This window comes from Lacerta agilis, chromosome 5 (genome assembly GCF_009819535.1).
Source record: "Lacerta agilis isolate rLacAgi1 chromosome 5, rLacAgi1.pri, whole genome shotgun sequence".
NCBI classification, from domain to species: Eukaryota; Metazoa; Chordata; class Lepidosauria; order Squamata; family Lacertidae; genus Lacerta; species Lacerta agilis.
The window spans coordinates 26,955,375-26,980,865 of record NC_046316.1 but is presented as its reverse complement, the minus strand read 5'-3'; the positions used below and the strand labels follow the sequence as shown (position 1 = coordinate 26,980,865).

General features: G+C 43.1%; 2 protein-coding genes across 2 annotated transcripts in view; one reads left to right on the top strand and one right to left on the bottom strand.

The window, feature by feature from the left end:
* Positions 1 to 25,112, bottom strand: VSIR (V-set immunoregulatory receptor). Its single transcript, XM_033149076.1, has 7 exons — positions 24,863 to 25,112; positions 17,228 to 17,647; positions 15,688 to 15,744; positions 9,968 to 10,075; positions 3,034 to 3,061; positions 1,109 to 1,296; positions 1 to 54 (listed from the first exon to the last, which is right to left on the bottom strand). Exons 1-7 carry the CDS (start codon positions 24,936 to 24,938, stop codon positions 17 to 19), a joined length of 915 nt encoding a protein of 304 aa, XP_033004967.1. The 5' UTR covers positions 24,939 to 25,112; the 3' UTR covers positions 1 to 16.
* Positions 1 to 25,491, top strand: part of CDH23 (cadherin related 23) — a 364,543-nt gene that overhangs the window by 291,071 nt on the left and 47,981 nt on the right.

Genomic DNA, 25,491 nt, shown 5'->3' with positions numbered 1-25,491 from the left:
TTCCTGGAAAACTTTATTATGCATTTGTCGTGTTTGGTGAGTCAGGAACAGGCTCTGAAAAAAAACAGCGATGATTAGTTTTTTTTTTTCCTTCCCCCCTGTATATTCATGTCTGCAAACTTATTTATATGTATTATATGTCTGCTGCCCCTTGTAAAGATTTCTGAGCTGGTTACTTCTCACCTCCCTCCCAAAAGCAAAGAAAAAATGAGAATGCAGTGAATGAGAATGCAGGTTGCTTCCCACTCTATGCTAGCATTCATAGCATATAAAAACCTTTTTCTGGAGCCATAGCAGGAAACATTTGTATATAGAAGCCACAGTACCACCCCAACCAAGAGGTTAGGAAACATCTCAAGTTCTCCAGAGTCCTCCCTGCCAACACTAGGGGGGTTGAGTCTGGATTCTGACCACAGTTTCAGTTGCTGCCTTTCCATAAGTGAAACAAAACTGGTAAGAGAAACTCCTAGGGAGCCAAAGGGTGCTGTTCATCTCGTGATTTCCTCCCTTATCTGATCTCAAGGCGTTTGAGAACGTGTAGCATTGCAGCAAACAGCACTCCCCATCCCCTTGATCTTTGACGTGTTGTGTAGTCAAATGTATGGCCATGGGCAACTTCTGGAAAGGAAATTATTCCACCAGCATTTGGCATACGTGTGTGTGTGTGTGTGTGTGTGTGTAATATTTTTACTGCTAGCTAAGGGACTGACATAGGGATGTGGGTGGTGCTGTGGGTTAAACCACAGAGCCTAGGGCTTGCCGTTCAGACGGTCGGCGGTTCAGATCCCCACGACAGGGTGAGCTCCCGTTACTCGGTCCCTGCTCCTGCCAACCTAGCAGTTTGAAAGCATGTCAAAGTGCAAGTAGATAAATAGGTACCGCTCTGGCGGGAAGGTAAACGGCGTTTCCATGTGCTGCTCTGGTTCGCCAGAAGTGGCTTAGTCATGCTGGCCACATGACCCGGAAGCTGTACGCCAGCTCCCTCGGCCAATAAAGCGAGATGAGTGCCGCAACCCCAGAGTCGTCTGCGACTGGACCTAATGGTTAGGGGTCCCTTTACCTTTAAGGAACTGACGAGAGTGGGAGGTAGAGAGAAATGAATAATTACCCAGTGTTGGGAAGAAACAGTCCCCCGGGACTGGAGGGGAGAGTGGAGTATTCGGTTCCGAGAGAAGATGTCGACCTGACTCTGATAGCTGGCGGCTAGCCATGTAGCTTAATTGTGGCCTGGCTTTGGACTCCGGATTAATGGTAGGAACGTCATCAAAGACAGGATTCTCAATGCCATGGTTGTTGCTGAAAGGAAAAGCACAGGTTCAAGACATTAACCAGACCAGAATCAAGTCTCATTCTCATTCTCCTCTTAGAAAACAAATTCTATTTAGATTGCAGCTACTTGTGTCTTTATTATATCGAGGAGGGAAGTACTGGTGTGTATTAAGATGTGTTCGGTAGTGCCTGAATGACTATTTCAGTGCTTACTAAGAACTGAGTCAGCTACAAACCAATTAGAGAGTCAAATTTTTGCTCAAAATATTCCTTTTAGAAAGCCAAGTTTCCAGCACTATAAAAATATTCATTTCTTAAAGGCAAAGCAACTATTTGTCATGTCAGTAGTGACACCAAAATTAATTTCCATCTTTCAGTGTCTTGTTTATCCAGGTAGTTTTGGTTCAAGCAAAACCTGCAGAGCAGGACCCATAACACATTTAATGCTGTCAGACCGTCCATTTTAGAACTATGGAGGGGTCATATTTTGATTAATGTAAGCAAGAGAAGAACCCGTTGCGGGTAAAGCTAGATCTATCACCATGTTAGATTCTCCTCTGGCTAGGTGGGCTTATTACCAGTTAACTCTCTTTCAGACCAAACAATCAAGTACGTAAAAGTTTATCTTGTATTGGGAATGTTGTGTTATTTGGATGAGGATGAGGTTCAGAAAGCCTGGATCAGGCCGACAGCAGGTATATACATAAATCCGTAATGTGCAACTAAGTTTAGCAGTGTGCAAGCCTGGGACAGAGTACATGGATGAAGGGCCAAAATCTTTTTCCCTTTACTGACTGGCTGTTGCCAGCCTACTGAAAACCCCTTACTGGCATTCTGCCTGTAGGAAAGAGGCTACAAGAAGAAGAGAAGTTTGGATTTGATATCCTGCTTTATCATTACCCGAAGGAGTCTCAAAGTGGCTAACAATCTCCTTTCCCTTTCTCCCCCACAACAAACACTCTGTGAGGTGAGTGGGGCTGAGAGACTTCAAAGAAGTGTGACTAGCCCAAGGTCACCCAGCAGCTGCATGTGGAGGAGCGGAGACACAAACCCAGTTCACCAGATTACGAGTCTACTGCTCTTAACCACTACACCACACTGGCTCAAGAAAGATATAGGCAAAATTTTGTTTGACCATGTCCCCTTCTTCCTAACACTGGCCGTGAAGATCATTGGATAGAGCTGTAGGGCTTTTTTCAGCTAATAGTAGGTTATGGTTGAACGGTAGGTGAAGTTGAGGCCCACAGGTTTCCAGCCACCTGCTGCAAATATAACATGGAGTCTATATAATGCTAGTTCCAAGAGTACTGATCTGACTGCCTTAACTTTTAAAGTCCTAAATGTCCTAGCTTAGGGTACCTCAAGGAACTACTCTATCCATGTGACACGCCTTCACCTCCACTACACTGGCATCTTACATCAACTTAAGAAAATCTACTTCAGATACCAACATTGAGGAGGTGCGTTCGGCACCTACTAGGAAGAGAGGCTTTTCCTCAGTGGCTGTCTTCTCTGTTGAATTCCTCTTCTAGCAAGGCTTCTTGCTAAGACACAAAGACTCCAGACCCTTCTGAAGAAGTCTTTTTGGGATTGCTGCTTGGTCTTGTTAGGCTACTGCATTGCTGTGGTTTCATTAATTGCTTTATCCCATCTGTTGCTTAAACCGCAACTTCTTGATGCTTCAACCTCTCTTGATTTTATTGTGCGCCCCAAGCCAAATTCCGAAGTAAAAATATAGCAATACAGTAAAACAGAATTTCTCACCTCTCCATTCTGACAAGTTCGTGAGCACCTGCAAAAAAGGAATGCAGTGTTGTTACTGTGACATTTCCCTAGGCAATCCTATTTCACATTAAAAAAAAAATCAGGTGATAGAATTTCAGGTGTAGAAGAAACCCAAAGGTAATTTTGTCCATCCCCCTTGAGCTGAGTGTATGGTCTTTTCTATTCAAGAGATCTATCCTACACATGAGGAGGCCATGGTGCATATAAGGATATGCATTTCCAATTCCTCTTTAGTGACTGTTTGCTTTGCTTTTCCTAAGCAATAAATTCCTTTCTCTTTTGTCGTGAAGCTTATTGGCTTGGTGATTTGGACTGGGGAAGTGGAAACTATTAATCCATGGCACACAGATACCAGATATAAGCAGTTTAGCAGTGGCCGGAATGGTATTCTGTCCATTATTTCATCCTCTTTCCTTCTAGTGAAAACATTTTTATGAATAAGCAAAAGTTAAATCCTAACAAAATTTACTGCATATAGTACAGGGATCTTGGTCCTACAGTTCCTCCTGCACTCCTTTATTTGAGCTGCTACATAAAGAGAAACTTTACAGTTACCATTCAAGTCTGATTCATGAATTGTTCCTGGATTTTCAGTTTCAAGTGTTGAAGCTCTCAAATTTAGTAACCGAAAACCTGAAGGGTTTTAATTTTGTGTGTGTGTGTGTGTGTGAACATATATTTATGCATATTATCATAATTTTATTTCAACCACATTTTTCCTCCCAGAAGGGAAATATTTCTAGCATACGAACATCTGGAATGGGAGATTTTTTGCTTAATAGGCCATCAGCTGAGGGTGTTGTGATTTTAGATGTTGTTCAAATAAGCACAGAATTAAAACAAGCTTGTTTGCTGCGAGAAAGGGTGCTTTTGTGATGTTACGAGTAAGCATTATGCATTCCAGTGGGCAAAGAAGTAGACCATGTATAAACAGGGACAGGGGTGGTTTTAGGGTAGTGTGGCTGGTGCAGCAGTACTGGGGACCAGCATTCAGTGGCATAGCATAGGAGGAGCAGAGGGGCAGTGGCCCTGGGTGCAGAATTCTGAGGGTGCAACCAAGTGCCCCCATCACTGAGGCCTCGTGGCTAAGCTCTTGCTGCCTTCCAGAGCTGTGGGGAGGCAAGCCGCACCCCCTTTCCAGGCTGGGCCTGGGACACATGCCTCCACCTCAGCTTTCCAGTCCACCAGGGGGGCACGCAACCTTCCCTGCCCCGGGCACCAAAAACCCACACTATGCCACTGGCAGTGTCAAGGGGCGCTACAACACTGATGTAAACTGAGAGAAATGGGGGGAGGGCATCAAATTGTAGCATCACACAGAGCACCACTGAAATTGAGAGCCCAAATCTGCCACTGATGGGGATGGGGTAATTTGTTTTGATTTGCATTTACTTGCAAATACTTTCAACAAGGAATAGGAAACATGCAACAGGGGGGGGGGAGTCAATTAAACTCTTAACACAACAGTGTTACATCTGCATTGGCAGAAATAGTTGGTAACTTGCCTTCACTAAGCAGAGGGATTTGGGGGGGAATACGTATCAGAGCTAATCATCAGGAATGTGTTGCAATTCCTGACTCTAATAAAAGGCACAGACTTTCACGGGGAGCTTGATTCTGAATACCTTTTTCCTGAAACAGCACCAATGAAGGCTTTAAAAAAATAACCGAGAATGTGGTAATGTTATTACTCATATTACAAAAATACGTATATATACTAAATGTTTAAAAAAGGAACTAGCTTGCTTTACTTTCTAATTGTCTAAAGTTCCAACTTTTCTAATTTAAAAGCATGACCAGTCCTATGCCTGTTTTACACAGGTGAGTTCAATACAGCTTACTTCCAAGTAAGTGTGCATGTATATTCTGACCATGTTGCAATTGCTAATTGCTGGTAGCACAGGAAATCCAGAGCACACCTTAGACTCTGTGTATTGGACAGGGTTGTCATGTATCAACTCGGAGACAGGCTTTCCCTTTAAAACTATAAAACAGCAAGAGGGACGATGCACCTAGAGCCACTTTGCCCCCTTTCATCTCTGCTTGCGGTTGGACTAAAGAAACTAACATCCTGCTTTGCTGCAGTGGGCAGATTGAGACGCATTGGCAAAGGGGCTTGTGGGACAGGTGGGAGCGGAGTTCTGGAACCACATATTTTATCATTGTAATGGACCCCTTCTGTAAGGACAAACAAATAAACATATCTGTATATTCTCCTAGACAGGTAGTTTCTTTTTGGTGGGGTAGTGTGATTTGGTGCAAGCGGTTAATGTGTTTGCCATAAATACAGTGACAGAACTTTGTGAAGCAGCCCATCAGGGTGGATTTAAAGCAAAGGTGATTTAAATCAGTGATTTACGTAACAAGGAGGCATGGAGAGGAAAACACTATTTAAACGGAGCTTTCCATTGGCATTCCCTCATGCGTTTTCGAAACTAGAATTGGGAACCTACCCCCCCACAGTCCTTAATAGGCCCACCAGGCCTGCCTGTTTAACCAAGCCATGTACAGGTGTGGGGGCAGGTAAAGCTGCAGCTGCGCCGAAAGGGTGTTTGCATTCCCTGTGCAGCTGATCATTGAGGCTTGCAGAGTATGTGCCTTCCTATGCGGTTTGATTTCAAACCACCCCCTGCGAAAATGGTTCACGACATTATTGTGACATCAGGTGGTTGATTCCTGAGATTTAGGATCAGAAGCCATTGCAGTTTGTGAAATTAAGTATGAGAATCGAATAACCTGTGCACTGGTCATCGTTGTCTTCTTTCTTTGAGCGTAAGGCTCTTTTTCTGATTCACTCTGCTTTGGCCTGGGTGCACTCAGCCTCACAAAACAATGTCACAAACAACTAGAATGACTAATAGGGTGAAGCAATATTTGTTAAGTTGCTGAGCAAACTGGAAATACTTATTTTCATGAGAAACACTGTTAAATGCCTCTAGTAGTTGGAGTGCACATATTCATATGAGAGAAATCGCAATATTCGTTCTTCATTATATCTAAAAGCCTTCTTTAACTTGAAGGTTTAGAGATTTAACTGTAGGACTGATGTGTTTATATTCAGATTATTTAATATTAAACAATTTACTCTTTCAGAGAAACTTAGTATTCAAATTCTTTCAAAAGAATTTTTAAAAAATTACATTTTAAAAATTCGGGTCTTTCTGCAATTTATTTTGAGACTAGAAATTGTTCGGCATAATTGAATGGGATCGTATCCAACTTGCATATGTTGCTCACATTCTTTTTTCTATTTGAAAAATTGCTTCTCTCCTACCCTCGTTTGCACTTTTTAGTATTTCCTGCTAGCATTTTCTTCATTCTTCTACACATTTTTTTTGTACAACTGAAACACAAGTCCTTTGCTGAGTCTAAAAGCACCTGTTTTTGCAAGAAGAATAACTTCCTCCTTATTTGCTACTTATAGTACTGTAACTAGATTCATTGTGTAACTGAAATGGAAGAGAGTATATTCTTTGTAGAGCTCCCAGAAACCCAAGCCCTAATATTAAAGAGAGATCAATTGGACCATCTTATTTTCTTTTCCTTTCCTTTCCGAGGGTGGAGGAATCTGTTAGTTGATTATTTTCAACAGTGCCTATGTGATATGCATCAGTGTGGTGGATTGAATCAAGGCTTCAAAGCAAGATTATTAAAGAGACAGGGGGAGACTAGGCCATGTGAGCTGACTCACTCATCGCACAGCAGCTAGATTGGGCAGAGCCTGCAAGACTCTAGAACAGGGGTAGGCAACCTAAGGCCCGTGGGCTAGATGCAGCCCAATCGCCTTCTCAATCTGGCCCACAGACTGTTTGGGAATCAGCGTGTTTTTACATGAATAGAATGTGTCCTTTTATTTAAAATGCATCTCTGGGTTATTTGTGGGGCATAGGAATTCATTCATTTTTTTTCCTCCCCAAAATAAAGTCCAGCCCACCCCATGATCTGAGAGACGGTGGACCAGCCCACGGCTGAAAAAGGTTGCTGACCCCTGCTCTAGAGACTGCTTAGTCAACTTGCACAAGACGGACCTAAATTATTCAGGAAAATCACCTTTCTTATTTGGTTCCTGAATATAGCTCTTAACTTAACAATGGGCATTTGATTGAAAACTGCTTCATTCTCGTCAAGGCAGAGAAGAATCAGAATGAAAGTGGAATAGAAGGTCTCTTCTAGCTCTCCCTGAAACCTCTAGCTCTTAGGTGGTAGCAGGAGTTGGAGAACTCTTAGTGTGAGGATCTCCCTCCAAGCAATACAGGAGGAGTGTCATTGGTATGTTTTGCCTGTGTTGTGGTAATTTAGTGGAAGTGAAGAAGTTCCCCTTTTCTCCTCCTCCCATCCCCTCAAAAGTACAATATCTGTTGGAAGGCAACCAGTGTGTTCTGATGTACTTCTCAACTTCTGCAATGTAAGAGTTCTGAACCTCAGAATGTGAGGCAATCCACTGTGTTTGAATTCTTACAACCAAGAACATTTGCTGGAATTTTGCACAATGTAAGCAGCTGGGGTAGTATTAAAATGGAGCTGTGGGGGGGATATATCCAGTGCTTTTTTCCTTTAAAAAAAATGTTTAGGGGTGCTCTCATTTTGAATCACCATTTTACAGTTCAAATTGAGGAAAATAAATACAGTAAATGGACAAAAGCACAAAGATTCACAAAATGTTTAGGGGTCTGCGTACCCAATGCACTGGCTATATATCATTTCAATGCCTAAAATGAGGTTTGAAAAGACAAGGGAAATTAAAAACAAAACAAAACAATCCAATAAACTTTACATTAGTTAGTCTAATTAGCTCCAGATTTTAATGCTTTCATTCCTCTACTACTTACAGTTAAGCTGTAGAAGGAACGAAGCAGCTGCTGAAATTTAACCACACTGTTCATACTGAATGAAACTGTAATATTTATATGAAATGGAAGAAGGTTGTTCCAAAGGTTTTTTTAAAAAAAAACACGTCTTTTTCACACCTCAAGGTAATATATTTCCAAGCATTAGCCCTGCTGGCAGTGCATTCCAGTGTGAATGTTCTGAAACCAAGGCAAAGCAACCAATCCAATGGGGATTTGACCCAGGGTAGACAGATTTAAGTTACAAGTCCCTCTAAGCCTTATATGTAAACATGCCCTGAACTTTGAAGAATTCAGACGAGCCAAATTCTGCAGTGGTCATAAATTGTTGTTTGTCAGTATATGAGTGTGCATCTATTTACACTTAAGAAGGTGAAGGCTCATCCTGTTATAATTTTGCACTTTAAAAAAAAGCCCTTAGGGAGTGAAACAGAAATGTTTGGTGCGTTCTAGTTAATTTTATTGCATCCTTAGTTTATGTAAGTAACAGAAGCAACTGGAATTATGAAAAGGAAGAGAGGCTCATTTTTCTTTTGTAGTGAGACATCGCCCTTTGGCATAGAACAATGCTAAGGAAGAAGTCACCCCCAATTCTCTATTTGCCTGCCTGCAGGCACAGTTGCTCCATGCAACTCAGAAAGAAGGAAACATGCAGCAGCAACCTGGCCAGTATGAATGCAGTATTACAGAAATGATGCAATTTCTAAGTAGCGGCAAGTAGCGACTATGCCACACCCCAGTACAATTTAACAAGCTGATGCTTCATCAACCAACCTGCCCTTTCGTTCCACCAATTCCCCCCAGCCATCCATTTCCGAGAAATGTGTATATAAACAGGAGTCCAAGGAGGGTGGAGAGGCTGCTATGCCTGGAACATGAAAGCAGCTGACAGGCTGCTAAATAGAGAGGTGGAATGTTGGCTTTTAATCAGAACAACTCCTAATATGCAGAATTGACGTCACACAAATATTTGTTTTATTTAAACTAATTCAGCAACGGAAACACTGTGAGATATGGGGGGGTGGCTTCACTTACGCTTGACTCGGAGGCTGTAATTATTGCTGAATGCCGTGACAGGAGTAAGAACCTATCAGCATATAAGAGCTCCTCTCTGAGCCTTGCACTGGCTGCCAATCTGCTACTGGGCCAAGTTCATGGCCTAGTTATATTGGCATGCAAAGCCTTTACTAGCTTGGGACCAGTTGCCTTGCAAATTCATCGTACCTGCTTCAACCTGCGGTGCTGGCACAGTTACAGATGCCACATAATACTTGTTCCACACTTGTAAGAAATCAATCTTTTAATGCGGCGGCACCCACACTTTGGAACTCCCTGCCTATTGACGTCAGGCAAGTGTAGGGTGGCCATATGTCCGAAATTTCCCGGACATACCCCTAATACTGTACTGCAGTTGGAAGCAATGTCTGGGCAGAAATCGGGAAAATGTCTGGGAAATGTCCGGCAGTGCTTTCTTAGCATGACTAAGCCGCTTCTGGCGAACCAGAGCAGCACACGGAAACACTGTTTACCTTCCCGCCGGAGCAGTACCTATTTATCTAATTGCACTTTGATGTGCTTTCGAACTGCTAGGTGGGCAGGAGCAGGGACTGAGCAACTGGAGCTCACCCTGTCGTGGGGATTCAAACCGCTGACCTTCTGATGGGCAAGCCCTAGGCTCTGTGGTTTAACCCACAGTGCCACCCGCGTCCCTCCCTTTCTGCCTACTGTGAAGCAAAACAGGTTCTGCTCACTCCAGCATGTGAGAGGGAAGAGCTAACGAAAGGACTACTGCCATTGTCATGAAATTTATCACCAATGCATAGTACTTCAAAGACACACACACATGACCTCCCAGAAGCAATTCTGCTTTCACCGTGAATGGCTTGGTATCATTAATGCAATAGCACAAATATCTTCATATTAGCACCCATGCTCTTGAAAGGACACCGAGGAAGAGAACCAGATATGTATGTGTGTCTGTTTGCCTGAATACTAAGCCTGTTAAGGAGAAAATAAATCAAGACGGGATGGGGTGAGGAAGGGGAGGGAAACGTTTTGATACGTACGCCTGTTAGCGATTGCTTTTCTCTGCTTGTAAATGAGGAGCAGAATTAGGGGAAGGCACAGAATGCCCACAATGCAGGCCCCTGTTGCAAGTGCAGCTGCTGTGACATCTGAAAAAGAGCAAGGAAACAGAGAGTCACATCATCAAGCAAGCAGAAAGATTATTCTCATTGCTGGAGGCTATTGGGTGTGAATTTTGTGGTTTAGATATGAGGCCAAAATGCCCTGAATAGAAAAGCAATTCCTTTATACTAAAAGTGTTGTTGCCTTTGCCACAATATAATAATATTCCTGTGTAACGAAGTGGATTTTCATTATTTCAGAAATGTGGTGCTCCATCAAAATTTAGTCGGATGTCCCTTAACAATTTTACAAGGCTGTAATCATTATTCAGATGAAATAAATGTCTCAGCCTTTGACAAAGATAACAAATGTAGTTGTATATAAACCTAGGACAATTATATTATTGCCTACTGGGTTCTTCATATAGTTGCACTGCTTTCTGTCAGACTGAAATGTTATAGAGGTGTGGTTACTCCTGACGTGGAGATGAAGTCAGGAAGAACTTCTGATAGCAAGAACTGTTCAACAGTTGAATGGTCTCCTTGGAGGTTGTAGACTCTCCTTCCTTGGAGGTTTTTAAGCAGAGGGTTGAATGGCCTTCGGTCATGGATGCTTTAGTTGAGATTCCTGCATTACAGCGGATTGGAATGGATTACCCGGGGGCAGTGGTCCCTTCCAACTCTACAGTTCTATGATTCTATGAAGTGATGAGAGCTCAGTCTGTTGGTGTTGCACCTGTTATGCAGCTCAGAGGGCACTGGAGCCCTCAAAAAGATGGCAGTTCTAATCATTTGTGGTCCAAAATACATAAACACCACTGATTATTGTTTAGCAAGAAACTTTCTAGGCGGAAAAGGAACTAAACATTTTATTTTGATTAAAACGTAACAAATTTAAATATATACTCACTATGTGATCCCAGCATACAAATGAGACTGCATGTGTAAATAATTGGAAAATACTCATTTTATATAATTTTAACTAATGAATATTTTCCTATTAATGAAAATCCATCAGCTACATACAGATTATCCCCCAGATTACCAGATTGCCTCCTTCTTGGTAGCGGTGCCCACCCTGTGGAACGCTCTCCCATCAGATGTCAAGGAAATAAACAACTACCTGACTTTTAGAAAATATCTGAAGGCAGCCCTGTTTAGGGAAGTTTTAAGGTCTGATGTTTTATCGTGTTTTTAATATTCTATTGGGAGCCGCCTAGAGTGGCTGGGGAAACCCAGCCAGATGGGTGGGTATTATTATTATTAATAAATTGTTGTTATTACTATTATTACTATTTTATTATAGATGCCTACTTGTATTTATTTACTCAAATGGCAAGTTTGGGTAAATTTTTAAAATTATGTATGATATTTTGAAGGGTATTCCAAATTTCTTCAAAATGCTTGAGCAGGATATTTTGTCCAGCACCTTTTGCCAGTACAAAAGGTAGAGCGGGGGGGGGGGGGACGGGACACTGCTGTAATTACAAATACTGGACTTGATCCAAAGTCTACTGAAGTCAATGCAAAGGCACTTGCTAGTTTCATCGCCCTTTGGGCTCAGATTCATGATAAGCTAATGATATTTAATCTCATGCAAAGCTATGTGCTTCATGTGCTACAACACAACTTCCTAAAGCTTTATCTATTTACAACTTGACTTGGCAAGCTGTGGTTTAGTCCAGCAAATACTATTTACTCTGCATCTGTGCAGATTTAATCAAGGCAGTGAAATCCAAAGCCTGATAGGTAAATGAAAATTCCATGCAAGCAGCCTATTTTTATTTACAGATATTAAATTGTGTCTAGATTATAGACAGGACAGATCTGTCTCGAAACAGATATGACTAGCATGACTTGTTAAAACACAGCTGTCTGACTGGAAAGAGAAGGGAGAAAAATGTTCTAAGCATTGCCGAATCGCAGTGAAAGAGCAGCTTTCATTCACACAGAGCTGCTTCCAAGTAGTTACAGCACCTATGACAAGTATATGCACAACATCCAGTAATGAATCAGCCAAGTTAGTGAACAGTGAGAACTTGAAGCTCAGAGTTTGTCTGGTTTTTTCTGCAACAAGATGAGGTTCTACTCTCCAGTCCTTTTTGAAATTAAAGATACCACATATTTAGCGAACAAAATAAATAGTGAGATGCCAAATTTGTATGGAGAAGAAAAGTGTCAGAACATTGTCCAAATTAGTTGGGCTGGAATAAGTTCAGTGAAATGTATAAGATGCAGACCAAGAGTCAAGACCTGTTTATACAACTCCCAGGAGCAAGGGTGGAAAACTTCCTTAGACAGATTCACATCAGGCTGCAATTTGAAGGATTGCATATTTTCCCACAAAAATGAGATCTCCTTCATGCGTAATACAGGAACATGTCAATGAGGGGATGTTTTCCTAGATACTTTTTCCTGGAAAGGGAGGTGGTGGCAATTGAAACGTGTAACTGGACTCATTTGCTGCTTGAAAAACTTCCCTACTTTATTTTGTGTTTGTATAAATTGGCCCTCAGTGCTGTGTGCTGGAACTGTAGGAAGTCAAGCTTTATGCATGTTGTCTAGAATCTCCAGAGATTTAGAATTGCCTCTAGTCTGCTAATAAGCTATGTTTCCCAGCATGTGTGGGAAATGGAAACTGTGTTTTTGAAGATGTGGAATATAGTGTAGAACAAAGAGGTTCTTAAAGGTCCCACCCTGAGCCATTAAGGACAAAGTAAGAAAGCAGATGTGAGCTCCTGGCCTAAATTTGGCTAGGAGGTACAACTGCACTAGGACCTTCAGAGCTGATTTAAGAACATGTCTGACAGCAGGTTGTTTTTGTTGCCTTTTTCAAAAAGTGTTTTTATTATCAGAAGTTCCACTAATTTCATGCAGTCTTGTCTTCAATGGTGATATAAGATCTGTAAACACCTGTGGCAGCATTACCACGGATTTGTTAGCTCATATTTATAAATTTGTCACCAGTATTGTGAAAACAAAAAGAAAGGATAGCTCAGTTGGTTAGAGCGTGGTGCTGGCAATGCCAAGGTTGCAGGTTTGATCCCTGTATGGGATAACTGCATTTTCCTGCATTGCAGGGGGTTGGACTAGACGATCCTAAGGGCCCCCCTCCAATTCAATGATTCAGTGATTAAGAAAACACTGCAGTCTTACCGTAAGGCCAAGGTATGGCATTGCTAATATGAAAGCACTGTTTCTCCAAACAAAGCATATCCACATACAGCACGAATACTAGAATGTCCTTTCAGATTATTTTTGTTTCCTTGAACTGCCCACTTATTTCATTGTCCAAGTCCCTGTTGTTTCCCAACTATGTTGGGTTGTTCAGAGATCATCACAAGGGATCAGCTACTTTCTACGGAAGCTCAAATACCATACAGCTAATGATGACTGTATGAAGAACAAACTCTGCAGATCAGAACACAAAGGTTTTACTACCAGGGGACTTTTGATTCTAGTCCTTCATGAGCACCTTGGAACAAATACTTCCTCCAGATTTACTTTTGCAGGTGAATTCAAGGTGTGGAGCAAATAGGTTAAGACAAATTAGAGAGAACCTGCCCTTCATGACAGGCTACTGTCTGATTTTTATTTTTATTTTTTTGCAAATGCCCTCCGTTATTCATACGCACTATTAATTGAACTCTGAACTTCTCCAGGTTAGTTCTTGCTCAGCTTTATGAAGATGTTACTCATTGGAAAGAGGGAATGAATGTAACCGCGTACATCGTATGAAATGATGTACTGTAGCAGCACTACAACATGACAACTTTTTTCCACCTCATGCTTGATGCTAGACAGCCTTAGATGCCAATAATCTACATATATATTTGGCCTAAATCATCAGGAAGAGCTGCCAGCAGTTGCCATTGCTTTGCATAGAATCACAGAGTTGGGGTCCCTTCCAACTCTGTGATTCTATGACCCTGTGACTGAGGAAATCCTGCTGGAAACTTTAGAAAGCAACCGGGGGCAGTGTAAACAGTACTGAGCTAGATGGACCAATGGCCTGACTCTGTATCTGGCAGCTTCCTATGCAGCAGTTCCACTAAAATATACAGCAAAGTTACAACCAGCTCTTCCCGGGGAAAAGGAGGCTGCCCCGTCAAAAGCAAGGTGCAACTAGGATTTGCAACCCTCTTTTGCTGTAATAGATGTCTTGTCTCCTGCCGAGCCCCTGTGCTGCATTCTGAAGTGAGAGAGCAAATATTTAACATATATTTGTTGTTGTTGTTCAGTCGTTCAGTCGTGTCCGACTCTTCGTGACCCCATGGACCAGAGCACGCCAGGTCCAGCTCTCACTTCCGTACATTACTACTGGGAAAACCATAGCTTTAACTATACGGACCTTTGTCGGCAAGGTGATGTCTTTGCTTTTTAAGATGCTGTCTAGGTTTGTCATTGCTTTTCTCCCAAGAAGCAGGCGTCTTCTAATTTCGTGACTGCTGTCACCATCTGCAGTGATCATGGAACCCAAGAAAGTGAAATCTCTCACTGCCTCCATTTCTTCCCCTTCTATTTGCCAGGAGGTGATGGGACCAGTGGCCATGATCTTAGGTTTTTTGATGTTGAGCTTCAGACCATATTTTGCGCTCTCCTCTTTCACCCTCATTAAAAGGTTCTTTAATTCCTCCTCACTTTCTGCCATCAAGGTTGTATCATCAGCATATCTGAGGTTGTTGATATTTTTACCGGCAATCTTAATTCCCGTTTGGGATTCATCCAGCCCAGCCTTTCGCATGATGAATTCTGCATATAAGTTAAATAAGCAGGGAGACAATATACAGCCTTGTCGTACTCCTTTCCCAATTTTGAACCAATCAGTTATTCCATATCCAGTTCTAACTGTAGCTTCTTGTCCCACATAAAGATTTCTCAGGAGACGGATGAGGTGATCAGGCACTCCCATTTCTTTAAGAACTTGCCATAGTTTGCTGTGGTCGGCACAGTCAAATGCTTTTGCGTAGTCAATGAAGCAGAAGTAGATGTTTTTCTGGAACTCTCTAGCTTTCTCCATAATCCAGCGCATGTTTGCAATTTAGTCTCTGGTTCCTCTGCCCCTTTGAAATGCAGCTTGCACTTCTGGGAGTTCTTGGTCCACATACTGCTTAAGCCTGCCTTGTAGAATTTTAAGCATAACCTTGCTAGCGTGTGAAATGAGTGCAATTGTGCGGTAGTTGGAGCATTCTTTGGCACTTAACATATATAGAATACCAATAATGCCTTAGACACTGCCTCCGATGGCTTACAGTCTACAATATGTATGGGGCAAGGAAATGTTAGGTTGGGGCAGGCAAATAAACTGGGCAGGGTTGGGAAGAGTTAGGGAAAAGTTAGTGAAGGTTTGTTCAGAAAAGGTGTTGCTAAAGATATGAATCTTGAGATAAGCAGGAAACCACCGGATTAATAGTGCACAGGAAGCTACTTCACATGCATGCAAGCAATAAATCAGATAAGGTCTAAAGAATGGAGGAGATAATGGCTAATATGGGGAATTAGGCAAGATGGTCAAGCCTGAGCCTGTAAGGCAGTGCAGGAAGGCAGGTCATGAGATAATAAATGAATAAAAAACCACCAAATAAAGAAACAGAAACAGAATGTGTAATCTGCACTCATTTAAAGAAAACGATTTGTCTGAGTTGCAAAGATAGTCTTACTTTCACTCTCCATGCTGGCAGCAGAATGAAGCGTGCAGTTTGGGAAAGTAGCATTTGCTGTAAAATAAAAGAAATAGTTGTTAGTTTCTTGGAAAGTGAGTTCTTGTGCTGTCTTTTAAAAAAGGGACGAACATAATGTGCTGGTTTGGGTGAGAATGAACATAGCGCCCTGGTTCACTTTCACCTCCTCCCCCATGTGGCCACAAGGAGGAGTTAGGAAGCTTTCCTTTCCAATAAACGGCCAATCAGAGTTTATGAAACTGGCTTGTTTTCACTAACAATAGTTAAGATGAACCACAGTTTGGGGTTCAGATGACCTGCTTTGCTAAACTGATTAATCTAAAGCAAAATATAAAAAGGCTTTTGATATTCCCCTCACAGCTATGCTGGAGGAGAGGAAAGAGAAGATAGCATGAGTCTAGGGGAGGCTAGGCTCATTCTCGTAACATTAAACTGTGACAGTTAGGTAGCCGTGTTGGTCTGCCATAGTCGAAACAACAACAAAAATTCCTTCCAGTAGCACCTTAGAGACCAACTAAGTTTGTTATTGGTATGAGCTTTCGTTTGCATGCACACTTCTTCAGATACTGGCAGTTAGCATTATGTCTGAATAGCCAGTCGCTACAGAATGGACTAATTCCAAAAGTTTTGGGAGGCTTCCTAAATTTTTATTGGTTTAAAATGATTATATATAACTTCAAAGCATGCATAAGGTTGCAACCCAATTCTTAAAAATACAGGAACAAATTGAGGGGGGGGGCTTTTAAAATTCACTTTGTGCTCTGTTTTTAAGCATGCTGCTACTAGGGTGACTTTTTCATCTTCCTGAGAATAATATTTTTAGCCAGTCAGGAATCATAGGTTATGATAATGTCACACTATGTAGGCAATCAGTTAGTTGTGTGATAACATCACTAAGCCAGTTAAGGCAGTGAGGTCAATGTTTCTTGGATCAACATTGCACGCACTCTGAATGGGCAGGCCTATCTATGGAGCAACATCTGAAAAACCATCAGATGATGAAATTTTCATCACTGTCAGATTGTGTGTGTGTGTGTGTGTCCCTAGTTTGGCTCAGTTCTAAGCTTTCTTTTTTGATTACCCCCCGCAATGGTAGTCTACAGTTCTTGATTGTTTGGATGGCATTCAACTAAGCTTTCCTCATAGTGTAAAATTGAAATTATTGAACATAACTAAGCACTTTAGGCTTGAGGGAAGGGATGTAGTTCCGTGATAAGAGTATCTTCTTTGCATGCAAAAGGTCCCAGGTTCGAATCCCCGGCATCTCCAGGTTAGGGCTCCCTGGAGAGCTGCTGCCATTCGGTGTAGACAATAGTGAACTAGATGGGCCAGTGATGTGACTCAGTATAATGCAGTTTCTTATGTCAGTTAAGTCCATTAAAGGACTCTCTCTGAGTAAAACTTGGTTGAATACCACCACCCTTAGTGTAGGACCATCCATGCCAATAGATATGTATGTGTGATTCTAGGAGAAAATGAAACAGGAGAAAATATGGCTTTGTGTACAAAGTTCACCTGCCTTTTTGTATCCGAAGTTCCATGAAACCATGAGCCTGCTGCTTGGCATGTGCTTTGTTGTGCTCCTTTTCAGCCTCTACCACGTAGCAACAGTAGTTCCCACTGTCCTTGAGAGTAAGGTTTGCCATGGTGACATAAAACGTCCCATGGTGATCCGAGGAGAATTCCAAACCATGGTGGCTCACACGCTGCCCATTGTGCTTCTCTGATTCACGATGCAGCTCCTTTGCTGAGACATTGCGGACGTGTTTTTTCTGGGAGCAGCTCTGGTCTCCCTGGTTGCTGAAGTACCAAAATTTGTAAATGGAGTCATGCTGGGATGCAAGAGACCCACTGAGCTTGCAAGTCAAGGTGACCTTCTGACCCTCAGGGCAGATATACAGCGCGTAAGGAGTGGTGATTTTAAAGGTTGTTGACTGTGCTGCAGGAAGAAAGCAGAATGTTAGAGAAGCATGTGTGAGATTCAGCTTAGTATGTCAAGTACAGAGAGGCATTATTATTTCCATTACACGAGAGTAAAATGTGGCTCACAAAGTTGAACTGAGTACAATTCTGGTAAACGAAGCAGGGGCTTCTGGTGCAAATGAAACTGTACATTTATTAAAGTAAAAATAAATAAATGATCACAGAATATTTTTATTGGTGGTCGCCTTTATGTGCACCAACAGACCTTTTCATTCAGGAGCCTATAACCTGATATATTTCTGATGCTACAAACTGCTGTAAAGTTCAGTTACATTTCACTGAAATCAATTGTAAACATGAACCAAGAAGAAGAGGAGAAGGAGGAGCTATGAGCCAGAGTGTTTTGTAGAGACTGGACCATTTCTACTTGAGGACATTCACAGCGTGAGTGTCTTAAGACATGCTTGCTGATATTTGTGTCTACCTTCACCCATGTTCCTAAATAGAGCCACTTTCCTTTTTTAAAAAAAGGAACAGCTGTAGTTCTTGGCCTCACCTTCACCCCCTCATGGCCAAAATTGCTATAAACTCATTTAAATGAGTTTTAGAAACAGTTAAGGCTCAGACTTCTTAAAGTACAAAAAAAATTCATCTGGAGGGATCACCGCAGACAAACGTTTGCTATTGAGCAGTTCACAGAACCTTGATAAACTGTGGTTCTTAATGTGGAATTGATTTGGATTGTTTAGAAGGGTCGTCAGTTCCTGCAGGGATATAAAACAGCTGCATATTTCCATGTTAATTCATTTAAGTGTATGCAGATTTAGGATTGCCTGTTGACTCATATTTTTGCCATCTGAGATGCGGTGGGCGGACAAACAGCTACGGCTCAGTTCTGTACTTGGGACAGCCAGCAAAAAAAGCTGCATTCAGGTCAGCTGCAATATTTGGATACATCTGTCACCCCAAAGTGGTATATTGATCCAATTTGCCTTAGAAATAGTTGAATGCAGCATGCATACAGCAAGGCTATCTATTTAACACAGGGGTGAGGTTTGGGGCCCCCGGATCTGACCCTCCAGGCCTGTCTGTCTGACACCCCCTCAAAACACACCCATTTCCCCCAGGCCACACCTATTTGGCACCTTCCTCAAGTGTTTTTGCCTGACTGGAATCTGAACTTTGATAATGTCTCTAGCTTGCTTGGATGGAGAACAGAATAACAGGTGTTTGTTGTTGCTGTTGTTGGCATCCATGTGTCTCGAGAGACTAGTGCAACAAACATATTGTTCTACCTACTTTTACCTCTCGCCCTGCCCACCAAGAGAATGTGGCCCACAAAAGGCACAGTTGTGGTTGTTGGCTCTGAAAAAGCTTCCCTGTCTCTGATTTAATGTGTTCCATTCCCTTTGTAACCACCAACTTTAAAAACAAAACAAAACACTGCAGTATCCTTTTGTTTTGTTGTTAATCTATGTGGTTAAGTAACTTCTAGCTTTTTTAATCTGAAGAGTATTAACAAAATATGTTTTCATTAACTGCAGCAACATCCTGTTTGGGGTTTTTATGGCTAGAGCTTTAAGGTGTGTGCAGGTTGTTGTTTAAGTTTCGTATCTTGCCTCTCCCAGTGGCAGAGTAATTCTGCAGTTCACCAAGCGCTTCCTGCAGCAGGAGGAAGCCCTGCAGCACTAAGTCATTGAAGAGGGTTGGAGGGGAAATGGCATGAAGAGGAAAGCCTCTTCTTGCAGCCCCCCTCTCACCTCGTGCTGGGTTTTTGTCTACTTCCTTCAAATCTCCCCAACACTGTAGGAGACCATTGGATAAATGGGGGGGGGGCACAGCAAAAAGATGCTCAAGACTTACTGGAGTCCACTCCCCCTGCAGCAATGTGATTGGATCCCTGGATGCTTTATATTGAAATTTACAGTTGGAGAATGTTGGGAGCAGTGCTATTTTTCTAGAAAAAGAGGTGCCGGAGCTTACCAAAAACTTCTCCCTTGTTCTTTTCAAATGGCAATGGTGCCCACCTGAGAGGTAACGGAGCTGAGCCCCTATGAACTCCAGACAAAAAGAAAAAGACCCTGGCCAGGACACATGAATTTCCTTAATTTGCAGAAAGCTCTAAAAAATAATAATCACTATTACAGATCTTGTACACTTAAAAAGAAGAAGATTGAACTGCAGTTTAATCTTATAGGCTAACTTGGGGAGCAGGGAGTGATTGAGGAGAGAGGGTGGGCAACCCACTCCCATGATGTTTTCTGTCAAACTCCACCCACTGGCATGGACAGCAAGCAATGGAATAGTAATGAGTACGCTGACTTTAAAAAGAGAGTGTGTGAACTTGATGATTAATTCATTGAACAATTAACCATAAATGAGGGTACAAAGGTCTTGGGCGAAACCATGCCTCCTTCCCACCACCTCTGACTTAATTGCATTTAAATTCGCCTAATGCAACACAGGTGATGCTAATATTCCATGGATCTTTGGGACACAGTATGATTTTACTTCCTTGACTTAGGCTTAATTAAACCTAAATGTCAGAATATTTAAATGGCAGTGAGCAAGGCAAATGTCAAAAAGCCTGTGTGACTATAAGCCAAATACCTTACAATGAACACTTAACATTTTTTTTTTTGGTGTTGTCTAAATACAGCAACATTGTGTGGCAGTGCATGATATGGTAGTGGTGTCTCAGCTCCGGGTGACAGAAGAGGGATGGAGGAAGAAACCCGTGCATATAAGTTGATAACACTGTATAGCAGTGGGGAGGAGGGGGGTATTTGCACAGGTTATCGGAAGCTCCTTTGCAGCCACAATTATTACTTCCCCTGTAACAGACGTCAGTAAACTAGTGGCATCAGTTTTCACTTAGAGGACACAGAAGACATAGTTTAAAATTTGGGGAGGGGGGAGGAATTGGGGAAGACATGGTGTGTAGTTTAGCATAAGTCCACTTTTTTCCAAAATGATTCATCTTTCTATGGCACCTGTCTCATAACAAGAAAATGCCTGCTCTCTTAAAGGATATTCTTGTTCCTCCTCCACCACCTGTAGTCAGCATTCTATGCCACTGACCATACCCAGTCTTCGCTGAACTGTTATTGGGAGCTTTTTGCCCACCTAAGTTGTTCCCCTTAAATATATATTATATTTCTGCAAACCTTGGAACTCCCCCAGGCATGCCAATATCTTCCTCTTGGGTGTGGATGTGCTTCAAGTTCAGCACTTGGAAAACGACTTTGCCATTAGTATATATAGAATGACTGCTGCAGCTTCCTCTCCGTGTTCCAAGAAGATGCTGAGAATTCTCTGTTGGAATTTTCTGATATCTCTTAGAGAGCTCCGGCTCCCTGTCCAGAGCTATTGTTTGCACACTCTCTATGGAGAGGGAATAATTGCGGAACCCATTGTGCAACTCTTAATGAAGTAGTTCCTTATGCTACACAGTGTAAACATGCCCTCGGTGAAGGGGCTTTTTTCCCTTTCCATGGACCGTAATAAGGAAGTCGCACAAGAAGGGCGTCCTCCCTGTATTTCAGCCAGCACTTTTAAGTGTCAGGATGCAAGGCGTGTCACTTCTAATGAAGAAGTCTTACTTGCTAGGAAATAGAAAAGGGAGCAAACTGAATACAAAATTAGTTTAACGGGATTCTAAGATTCAGAATGCCTTCCACAGCCTTTCACATCTGAGATTTGCAGGTATCTACAAATAGAGCTTCACCAACTTTCTAGATAAGGGAGCTTATTCCACGAGTGGCTCAACAAGACTACCCAGTGGCAAACAAAAAGGAAGTACTTACTAGTACATGATGCTGTATGTACTAAGCATATTGGCAAGGCAGCTACGGCAATGGCTCACCTTTCTAAAAGGGTCTGGGAGAATGTGGTGCTAACAACCAACACCAAGATGAAGGTCTACCAGGCTTGCATGTTGAGCATGCTGTTTTATGGGAGTAAGTCATGGGTAACTTACAACCACCAGGAGTGACGCCTCAATGCCTTCCACATGCACTGCGTCAGGAAGATTTTGGGCATCACATGGCAGGACAGAGTCTCAAGCAAAGATGCACTTTCCCAAGCCCACATTCGTAGCATGTCCACACTCCTCTGTCTCATCAACGGCTATGCCGGCTTGGCCATATCCACAGAATGGAAGATGGCAGGCTCTCCCAAGGCCATGCTCTATGGGTGCTGGCTTCAGGTACTAGGCCTGTTGGCAGGCCACCTCTGTGTTACAGAGATGTCAGCTCGCAGGACGTGAAGGCTGGCAACATCATCCCCGCTGTGTGGGAATCCCTTGCAGATGACCACAGTGCCTGGAGGCAGTCAGTCAGGCTGTGCATGCATAGCAGAGTGACCCGAAAAGGAATGACCACTGCGAGGAGTGCAGAGAGAAGAAAAAGCCATGATGTACCTGCAGCAGCACAACCGGATGCCTTCATCTGCCCCAGCTGCAAGAAAACATGTCTCTCCCGTATCTGCCTCTACAGCAACAGCAGACACTGTAACCCCCAAAGGCACACTCCTCCATTGTCTCTTGAGACAGACAGATAACAACCAACAACAGGATGAGCTCGCATGTGAATATAAGAGGACCCCCTCACAGTCCTTGCCTCTAGGAAGCCCACAAGTGGCAGAACACAAGGTAGAAATGAATGGACCCACAACAGTTCCAAATCCATTCTATCAGCATACATATTTTACAAGGGAAATCCATAAAAATTGGAGAGCAAATACAAATGTGGGTGGAGGAGGGGTAGGGGTTAATGTAAGCACAAAGGCGGTTAGGAGGGCTGCAGCGCTGCTGCCTGAGTGTTTTAATTTCTGTTTGTTTGTTTGTTTGTTTCCCTTTGGCAAAGCTCTAGAATGCATCCAGCTGCTCACAGCAACCACAGCAATGAGGACACTGTGGGGACAGGGGCCATGGCAAAGCTTAGAGATCTTTGAAATATCAAGTGGCATAGAAATGCTCATAAATAAATAATATTGGGGCTACCTGTTCAACTGCTCCAGGGATGCTAATCCATCCTTTCTGCTGATGCACCCATGCAGCCCCAACTTCATTACCACCCTGCCTCATCACCATCCTGGTACGCATCATTGGAAGCTGGCATCAGGAAGGGGGGGTTCCATGGCTCCACCCCATAATGCCAGCCACTCCTGCTACTAACTTGAGACTGTAGGAATCCTGGGCTGGCCCTGCCACTAGGCAGCTGATTCTGGGTATCATGAAAGCGCAGCAAGTTGTTAAGTTATTTAATTTATTATTATGATATATTTTAACAAAATTTCTACACTACTTGATTGCAAAAAACAACAACAACCCCCACAACACAACACAAAAGAACCTCTAAGCTTTTACAAAAGTATAAAACAAAACATTAAAATCCCTGGGAGTTTTTTTTTAAAAAAAAAACAGTTAAAAACAGGTATTAAAAAACTTTCAAGAGAAGATGGTTCAAATTAGCTAAAAAAGTTTCAAAGGACATGTAGCTTCTACCTCACAGGATAGGCTTGCCTAAACAAAAATGTTTCAGGCAGGTGCCCAAAAGGAGACACCTGGCTGAGGTCAATAGGCAGAGAGTTCCAAAGTAGTATTGGGTGTCACCTGGAACAACAGTTGCCCATTCTGAAGATCAAAACAGTCAAGTGGGCACATATGGAGCGAGGCAACCAACCCCGCAGGTAAACTGGTCCCTAGATGTTAAAGGCTTTGCATACAAGTAGTAACAGTTTGAACTTGGCCTGGTACTTGAACTGTTGTGGCATTTTTACTGCCAAGGAGGGAAAGGCACTTATGGTATTTTCTGCCTCAGATGCCACAATAACTCAACTGATCTTGAGTACTAAGCCCTGGGGGAGGGGAGCATTTGCTGCTCCACCTCAGGCAGGAAAAGTCTTGATCTGAAACTGTTAAGTAGTTTTCTCATCCTTCTTACACAGTTCCCCTCATCATGCTCTTTCTCAACCTCTCGGAAAATTTGACAATCAGATACATAAGTGCTTGTGGGGTGGGGGCAGCTGTTTTGTTTGCATTTTAAACAAATATTCAGGGCCATATAATGTTATTTGTTATCTCTTGGTTAGATGCCTTTAACGCAAAGTCGTTCAGCCTCATAAAAACTCTTGAGAAGCAGAATATTAATATTTACATTTATATACGCAGAACTGAAAGATAGTTATTTGCTCAACACCACCAAGTGAATTCACAGCTAAGCAAAGATGTAACCTTGCACAGATCCAAGCCCATTGCTACCTAACTTGCTGATTATTTCGACAGCTTGTGCAAAGGAAAGGAGCAATTGTAAACTGAAATAATCTTGTTCCCTTGCTGTTCCTCTCCCTTAAAACATGATTTGCAACTTAGGCATCAATGACTTTAATATTTTTTCAGTAATCTCAGCTGAGTCCCAGTTACCAGGAAAAAACCCAATCCTGTTTCCTCTGCGTTCAGCAAAAAGCCCTTTAGGCATCAGGTATGACATAGCGGGCTTGCAGTAAAGTTACCTGAGGGATATAAAAAAAAAAACCCAGTTGAAGGCCTGAAAGTTGGTCTGTAGCCAACTCTGGACTTCAAAACACACACACAAAATATGTACACAGCTTGGGGGGGGGGGTTCAACTGGGCAGCTCTAGAGCCAGAAAGACACAGCCAAGCAGGTAAGAATACAGGTGTGTGGGTCTTCCAAAGGCTTCGCAACTCATACAAGCAGACTGGCACAGGCATCCCTGTGGGCCGTCAAGGTGCTCTTTTTGGAACTCATCCCTCACCTGTTGACAAACTTCATGCACCACCAGCCTGGGAATAACTGCATCCTGCAAATACTTCAGAGTAACCAGCCCTGCTTTTAGCCCCACTGAGCCTGTGTTTGAGGATGGATGGAGGGGGATAAGCCAAAGATGCCCACTCACTCACCTTCCCTGGGTCGAAGAAGCAGAGAGGAAGGGGGGGCAAGGAAAGGGGAGGAAGATTGCTTCAACAAGGTATTGAAACTCCATTTGGTTTCCTGCCACCACACCCCTCCTGCCACCCAACCTAACCCACATTAGCAGCAACCTTCCTCGCTTTTTAAAGCGCCTCTCTCCAGCCAGGTAGCCTCCCGGGGGAGGGTGCAGAGCGCGGGATGGGGTCGGGGAGGCTTCATCCCCGTCGGGAATCGTTGTCCCTCAGGTCAACCCAGTGGGAATGCAAATGCGCGGGGCTTTGCTCCCCGCCTGCCCTTACCTCGAGGGAGAGCCAAGGCAAGCGTCAGCAGGAGCAGCGGCGGCGGGACTCGCCGCTTCCTTGCCTCCTGGTCCATGCCGCGCGAGGTGAAATAATAGTAATAATAAATCCCTTTCCGCTCGCCGCTCCCCTCTGGGTGGGTCTCTCTCCCGCGGCTGTCGCCCGGAGCTGGGCAGTCCCGAAGCAGAGCCGAGAGGGAGTTGCAAAACTCACAGGAAATTTCAGCAGCCCCGATGCGTAAACCCAGCGCGCGTGGGGGTGCGCGAGCTTTGGACCGGGCGGCCAGCGCGAACGGACGGCGCCCCCTGGAGGCCGAGAGAGAAACCGGGTATGCCTCGCGCGCGTGACGCATCGATTTGACAGGTTGGGAGATTATCCCGTCTGTAGCGTGCAAGCTTCGTCACACCATTCTCCCGCCCCCGCCCCCTCCATTTATTTGTTTAACAGGATTTATATACCACTTAATTATCAAAGCCTCTAACCTTTTTTTTTTCTTTCAGAAGAAAAGTAGGTTGCAAAGAGTTGTTTGATACAGACAGGTTTTGCTCTTAGGGTACCAGAGAGTTTGCAGTTGAGCACACTGCCTCTTGCTAGAGTTGGGGCGGGTGGGGAAGCTTTGGGTAGGGGGA